General features: G+C 43.6%; 1 protein-coding gene across 5 annotated transcripts in view; it reads right to left on the bottom strand.

The window, feature by feature from the left end:
• The window catches only part of VCL (vinculin), a 59983-nt gene extending 52121 nt beyond the window's left edge, over nt 1-7862 (bottom strand). For 2 of the 5 annotated variants that reach the window (XM_085229861.1, XM_085229860.1), the window contains exon 1: nt 7400-7862. In XM_085229861.1, the coding sequence (XP_085085987.1) occupies nt 7400-7567 (168 nt within the window). In that variant the 5' untranslated portion in view covers nt 7568-7862. Of the gene's footprint in view, nt 1-1335; nt 1363-7399 lie in introns of those variants that run through there. The other 3 variants (XM_085229864.1, XM_085229863.1, XM_085229862.1) reach the window with 2 other exon arrangements.
• Nucleotides 7863-8156: the final 294 nt, after the last annotated feature.

Genomic DNA, 8156 nt, shown 5'->3' on the forward strand with positions numbered 1-8156 from the left:
ATGAGAGCTCTCAAGAACATCATCAGTCAATATAAGCTGGCAATTTCAGTGATCTTAAGGTTTTGGAATTTACAGTGGTTGTTTTCCTCCCCTGCTCCTTAATTTTCCCCTTTCACCAGCCAGTATTGTTATTCATGGATCATTACTCAGAATCAAAGTAATTATTCTTAGGCATCAGCATACTGTTTAATTTAGAATACAGTTCTCTTTCCAAGTGAGTTGTTCAATGTTTCCACACAAAGCCTTCTGATCTCAGGACCAAGCACAAGTCATACCTCACCAGACCTGAATAATTAGGCAAAGCAAACAAAGCCAAGTTTTACTCTATGGACCGATTCTCCATTCAATCTTCAAATATCCTTCAAAATGCACTATGTTCTCAACTTACTACAGGGACAAACTAGACCTATTTCCAAATATTACACATGAAGAATTTTCCCAATTAAGATTTGAGCTTACTAGTGAAACATTTGTAACGATCAAGTACAGGCTGAATTTTCCATTCAGTTTCCATTCTCTATGCACTTCTGAAATGCAGATACCTGCAACATCCACCCCTTTGTGTTGCACTTCCATTCGTCTACACAGATCCCTACCTTCAGACTTCAGTTCTCTCTTGAAGAATGTCATAAAAATAAGCAAGAAATTATACAATGAAACATTAACTGCTGTATACACACGCACTAAATTAATTGTGCACAGTCAGAGTATATTTTACTATTGAAATTCACTAGTGTCATTGCTGCCTAATATGAATTCCTATTGTTATGTTTAAACATTAATGCCAGCAATGTTAACATTTCACAAGAATTAAAAACCATGGCTGCAGAGGCAGGCTCTGTAACAAGCAGCAATTCTCAGTTTTTGACCGAGAAAATGAAGGAACAGAATTTGCCTCTAAAGGAAAAATCCAGCCTCCTGTAGCAGAGTTCAGTTTTACAGTCTCATTTGCCAGTATAACTTGCTTTATAGAGGGAGAAATAGCAGCATAAGAAAACTGACATTAGTAACAGTAGTAGTTGCCTTTGTATCTTTTCACCTCAAATACAATGTCAGAAAGACTCAAAAAAAAAAAATTCAGTCAGACAAGGGCTTCAGAACAACACTTTCAAGCTGTACAATACTGACATGTGGACTTAAAATTAGTCTCAACTCTAGATGAGGCCACTGCCAAAGTTAAGCAGTACTCAAGGCAGTGTCAAATCAGTCCATTCAGTCCTTTGGAAAAGTAATCGGCAGAAGCGTCATTTGTTTTAAGAGTTCTAGCAGATGTGGAACCAAAGAAACATAACCAGCATTTGCACTAACCACCACTTAACTTTCTCAGGCACTTACCATAACTAGCATTAACATCCATGTTTGTTTAACACCTCTTGTTTTTTCTTCCTAAATCCTCTTGAATATTTGCTTCATCAGTTCAGATTACAGCTACACTGGGAAGGTGAAAGACATGCAAATTACCCTCCTGAGGTTCTGAAGCTACACATTTCTGTTTTGTGTAAAACATACTTCACTATGTTTTATTTGGTTCATTCCTTTTATAAAACTGTAAAGGAATTCATGCCTACAGGCTGATAGAACTATGAGGAGAAGAAACATCCTCCAGTTTCAGAGCACAAAGAAGAAATGTAACACGGAAGTTGCAAGAAGTCAGGAACGAGAAGAAATACTTCAGCCTCAACTCTTGGATTTCAGCACTCCTCTCTCACTGCTGAAATACACTTACGCAGTGAAAAGCAACCAGTGAGTTTTCCGGAGCGTATTCCAGCAGTGGTATACACCATATTGTTGGCACATGGAACTTTTCAGTCCAGCCAACCACTTTAAGGTTATCTATTCACTGCTGAATAATACTCTGTTTTTATGCCCAAGAGCAAGCTGCATGTAATTACTAATGAAGGCATTCACTATCTCAATGCACATTAAAAAAAAAAAAAACAGAACAAAAGATTCCTTTTAGAGAACAGGCTGGTATAAATTAAATCTTCAAATACATAACAGAACAGATTTTTCTATTCAAATTAGAAACTGATTTATGACTTATGTAAAGATGACTCCTAACAGATAAAAGCAAGAAAGAAGTTATGATGTGCTTTTGTTATTACAAAGTTGCTTTAATTCTAATTCAACACTATCTCAGCCCACCCCCATGCACACACCCTCACTGCTTTCATCCAACAAGAACACAGTCACTGTTCCCATGGTCTGAAAAAAAAAAAAAAAAAAAAACCCACACACAAAGTCCTAAAGAAGATACACCAAAGTAGGATGATGTTCTTTCCAAGCTAAGCAATTACATATTATATGTATATTATAAAGAAATAACACCCAACAGTAATCACAGGTTTCCACTATATATACATATGTAACATAGAAATACAAACAATGAAAAGGTCTATTCTCTCACGAGATCTTCAGGGCTCTTCTAGCGCTCCTACCAACTTGCCATTTGGCAATAGATTTAGAACAGTATAGTTCAGATGAGCTGCTCTAACAACTTACTTTTTCAGTATGGCAGGAAGCAAGGAAGGAAAAAAGACAAGACCAAAAAAGCCTCTGAAAGTTACTACAGAGCACCTTACTGTTTTCTCCTTTCTACCCTTCTCAATGAGGTTCTAAAAAAAAAAAAAAAACCAGCAAGCTGATTTCTTTCCCAAATAATCATTTCACTAAGCTCGCTCCTCTCTCACACACCCTGAGATACAGGCAAGCCAGCTCTGCCAGGAGAAAGTCTAGGGACAAGGAAACTGCTTTCCCAATCAATTCTCCACACCATTTCTCCATATTAACTATGTTTAGCAACGTATTTGAATTTTACTGCCGCAATTATGACAGGGGATTCAAGGCAGGTTGCATCTTCCGCAAACTCGAGTGATTTCCAGTCCGATGGCCATCAGCTATTGGCAGTTAACTCACAGACTGTCTACAGAAAATGCACAGTTCTTTCTGCACAGCCCCGTGAGCCTTTGTCACTTCCTGCACTTGAGAAAGGCCCATGGATACGTACCCAGAACAGACTGACTGCTTGAGGCGATAACTTCATCATTCACGAGGATGAGACAGGACAACTGGCAAGGATACACAGAAAACAAAAGTGTGGGAGACAGGCATGTTTGTTTTTTAAGCTTTATGTGGCTGCCTCAGTACCAGTGCTTATGGTGAGGTAATGTTTGGGCATGCAGGACTTAAGGGAAACATCTGATGCACCACAACTGCAAGACAAAATACTCATACTCTAAGAGACCCTTACTCATGGCTGACCTCACACAGTAACTTTCATTGATGCAGAAAGATATCAGTGTAGTTTCATAAGCCTCCAAATCTCAGTAAGTGAATAAAGGCTCGTCACAGCATCCAGAATGTATTTCTAAGCAATGCAATACTTAACCATTCAGTAGATAGTAAAACAACTTTTCTCCATAAAAGTTCATGGAATAGAAATTGGATATATGCAAACATTATACAAGACAGAACTTACAATGGAAAAGAACAGCATATGTAACACAGAGGATGGAAAAAACATACAAGCTGCAACATCAATTAGAGGAAATGAAAACCTCCTTTCCAAGCAGGTCTCTTTTCCAAATCATCTCAGACACTTTATTTGTGAACACAAATTTAATTATGACCAGTTCACGGACTGAACTCAAAATGAAAAATAGCAACACTGGTCAATGGTCTGACATTTGGCCTCAAGTAAAGAGTCAAATCTTTCAGAATTTTGACCTGGTAAGACAACTCAGTCCCTGAAAAGCCAACACCTTCTTGAGCCACTGACACCACTTCTGAGCTTAAGCTGTGCGTACTTAAGCCTCCTCTCACACACTCACCTTTGCTACCCTATCACACACACAATTTATTCCCTATCTGACAAGCTCGGCTGCTTCATCTATGGGACTGCTGATGTTTGGCAGAGCAGCAAGGGTTCTGCTGTGAAGCAGTTCAGTCTGAAACACTAGAGACAAGTGACAAGTGTATCCATGGTGGAGTCGCCGACCCTGGGGGTGTTCAAGGAAAAACTGGATGTTGTGTTGAGGGACATGGTTTAGTGGGAGCTATTGGTAATAGGTGAACAGTTGGACTGGATGATCTTTTAGGTCTTTTCCAACCTTGATGATTCTATGATTCCTATCTTTAACAGAAGAAAATCAGAATCTATACAAGGCAGTAAGTGAACAGAGCTTAAAATGGCAGAGTAGAATATGTTTTCTCTGTTTTGCAGTATTATAACATTATCTGAAGATAGAACTGTTAAGTCACTACTGGAAAGTAGAGTTATTTTTCCCCTCCACAAAATCAGGAAGTTAAACAGGGTATGAAAGGTTTAAGTTCACTGCATTGCTATTAGTCATCTTCGACAGAAGTCCCTTCTAAAAAAAAGATAAATTTGATTAATGCTTTATGAAAGAAATTAGAAAACCACTAAAATACCATAAGGTTAATTTCCTTCAAGTCAAGCTTGATCACTCAAGATTTCATTTTACTGCCCACTAAACTTGAAGTGTATTTGGCAAGCTCCAAATTACTACCAGCCTATTGAGCTTGACTAATTTTTCTCCTCCAAACAATCCTGTCATTTTTGTGGTACATCTTCAGCTACAAGAAATACCAAGCCAAACCCTTCTCTAAGAGGCACACATCCATCCCAAATACCAGCCAATAAAAACATTAAGATCTTCAGTTAAAAAAATTAAAAGCTCATTTAGTATATTACAGAAGATCCATCAACTTCCACTCCAACCTGGATATAGTACACTGTCACACCTGTACCTCAAGAACATGAGCAAAATGAATTAAAAAAAAAAAGTTACTGCATGGGGCTCCTTCTTTGAAGGAGCCATCTTCTTTCTTAATCCATTTTTCACATCTCCTCAGCATTGCACAAGTGAAGATCTCAGCTACCAGCAGTTGCTTGCTTACTGATGCAATAGTCAGAGGGATTCAATTTTGCACTCTCTAAACTACGGAGCCTGTATTGCGTGTAGCAAGGCTGGTGAGCTGGAGAACGGTGTTGTTGTATGTGAGACATTTCACTAGCCTCTGCTGGTCAGTGTTCACCGTCCTGTACTTTCTGTGATACTTACACTACATGAAGGAGCCAGGGCAGACAGCAAAGAACAAAGAAAGCTACCAGCCACATTACCATCTTGGTTGTACTGACCGTTTCTTCTTTGCTGTCTCCTGTGAAGCCACTAGAAAAGTAGCAATTAGATAACCTGACTGAAATAAATATTTCTGCTTCGGTGAAACTATAGTTTCACAGATTGCCTTCACACACTTGGGAATGAAGCACAGCTTTGGACAGGAAACAGAACTTCGCTTTTGTGTTTTTCTTAATGTAGTCAAAGCTACCAAACCAGGACATCTTTCTTTTAAGCATCACCTCAGATTACACATCTATTGGCTCTCTGTGAATTAACACACAAATTGTATTCAACAGCCTGTCTTCTTATTTAGCTTGCAGGCAAGGAAAGAAAAATCACAGGCTTCCAAAACAATGGCCCCAAATGAAAGATGATCTGGCACTAGCAAGCTGCAGAAAAAAAACTGATTCTATTTCTGAATTTCTGAAATAAGTCCTACTTTTTGAGACTGAGCTTCCTTGTGGCGGGGCATAAGAAGAACAAAATCATAGAATTCAGTGAGACAGGCTAAGCTCAGAAGCAGAGTTACATCTGAAGTCTTCCTTCAAGGAAAAAACTTTCATACACTGGGGTTGAACACCCATACAACCAGAGCACCTACTACAGCAGTTCACAGACTGTAGGCAGGCAGACCACTTTTCATTAGAACTCAGGAGTTTCAGCTGAAGCCAGAGAGTCACAAGTGTTCTGGAGCACATCCCATAGAACTCACAGAGTCATGGGACCAGAAGCAATAATTGCACTGCAGAACCTCAAAGTGGGGAGCTATTACTGCACTGGAAGTACTGCAGGCTGAAATGTAATGAACAAATCACTTGCACTACTCATCTTGACAGCTCCTTATCCCCACAAGCCTCATGATTTCCACGTGTTAACAAATGTATCAGTTAACTGTGATGCAGTATTTTAACCATATACAAGTCCAACTTAAAACTTTTTTGTTAAGAGAAAATGCTTTCTATGATCAACTTAAGACTTTTACGGGGATTCATAGCGAGCATTAAGTGTTATGTTTCAAAATGAATCCAGAAGAGCCTACAAGTGAACCTAACAGAAGTGCAAGTATTACTGTTAAAGGAACAGAAGAATACAGTATTCCATTGCTCTTCACGAACAAGACACTTCTGCTTTGCAAGAGTTTGCTATTCTTCTGATGCAGTAAGTCACAAAAGCATTAATAGAAAACATTTCAGACATATCAGTCATGCGCTTTTCAGACAAAAATGTCTATACTGCAAATACTTGTACCTTGAGAAGTTATGCTATGTTTAGCTGTCCCCAAAAATCCTAGAGATTCTGCTTGATTATGACCCACCATCACTTCCCGCAGGCAGAGAGCAACTTTTATTCAAGGCTGTGCAGAACAGAGCAAGCAGCAGCTCCGGCTTTGTGCTCTGGCTGCAGCTCCAGGCTGCTCCGCTCAGTGCTGAGCATGGACAGCTGGCCCCTGTCCATATACCTCACTGCCACAACCCTGCCTTTTGCTTTTTTTCCCCCCTTTCTCCTCTCCAGGAGAGAATTATACTAATTAAGTACTTCACCTGTTACAGCAGATAGATTTAGAATCATGGAATCATTACAATTAGAAAATACCTCTAAGATCATCTGGTCCATCCATCAGCCATCCCACCGTGCCCGCTAACCACGTCCCTCAGTACCACATCTCCGCGCTTCCTGAACACCCCCAGGGGCAGTGACTCCACCACTCCCCTGGGCAGCCTGTGCCACTGCACTCACACTCTTTCAGAGAAGTTTTTCTTAATATCCAACCTGCACTCCCCTGGCACAACTTGAGGCCGTTCCCCCCGTCACATCGCTGTTACCCGGCAGAAGAGGCCGACCTCCACAACCTCTTCTCAAAGAGTTGTAGGGAGCGGTAAGGCTTCCCCTGAGCTTCCCCTTCTGCAGACAACCGCAGTTCCCTCAGCGACTCCTCATTAGACCTGTTCTTCAAAACAAGAGTTTCGAAGACAGCGAAAAAAGTAACCCGAAAAAAAAAAAAAAAAAAAAAATCACGACAGATATACAAGACATCTGCGAGGCATTTCAGCCAGCACGAAGCGGCCGGTATAAATAGCACTAGTCGCGGGGCTTCAGAGCGGTGCCGCAGCTAAGGAAGAGCGGAGCCGCCCCAGTCCTGCAGGCCCCACGCGATCCCCGTTCCGGACGCGCTCCCAGCCCAGCGCCGCCCGGCCGGCCGTGAGAGGCGCTGCCCCGCGAGGAGAGGCGGGGACGGGCCGGCCGCCCCTACTCACCCGCACCAGGTTGCTGACAGCGGCCTGCACAGCCGACACAGGGGCGGTGAGGTCCGGGATGGCCTTGCCGTCCACCTCCCCCTCCTCATGCATGATGACCAGGTGGGAGATCTGCTGGGCCACGGGCTCCAAGATGCTCTCGATGGTGCGCGTGTGGAAGACGGGCATGGCGGCGGCGGGGCGGGGGGGCCGGAGCCCGAAGTCCGCACAAACTCCTGCAAAACTCTGTCCCCGCGGGCTGGCGCCCCACGGAGAAAGCCGCGGCCTCCGCCGGGAGAGAAAAACGAGAAAGAAAGAAGGAAACGATGCCGCCTCGAACTCCTCTCCCCTCAGCGGGCTGCGGCGGCGCGGAGCAGCAGTTCCCGGCGCGGGCGGGACTCGAACCCGCTGCCCTCCCGCCTTCCCCTGGCGGCACCCACCCCGCACTGGCACCCCTCGGCAGCCAGGCGGCGGCTTTTCAGGCGCCACGACCAACCCCCTCGCTCTCCGCCCCCGCCGCCGCCCTCGCCCAATGGCCGCGCCGCCGCCGCCGCTCCCAGTGGCGCGAGGCCGCGTCCGTCAGCATTCCAACGCCTCCCGCCCCTCCGCCCCCGCCACCAAGCTGGGTTGCGCGGTTGCTGGTTTCCCAGAGCTGAGATGACGTCAGACATTCTGCTGTCCATATAAGGAGACGATTAAAGCCGCGGCGCTGGGATAGCGGCGGGGGGTGGCGGGATTCCTGTGCCCGCTCCTCCTTCCCCTCCCTTCCCCCTCTCCC

This window comes from Meleagris gallopavo, chromosome 8 (genome assembly GCF_905368555.1).
Source record: "Meleagris gallopavo chromosome 8, MGAL_WU_HG_1.1, whole genome shotgun sequence".
NCBI lineage: Eukaryota > Metazoa > Chordata > Aves > Galliformes > Phasianidae > Meleagris > Meleagris gallopavo.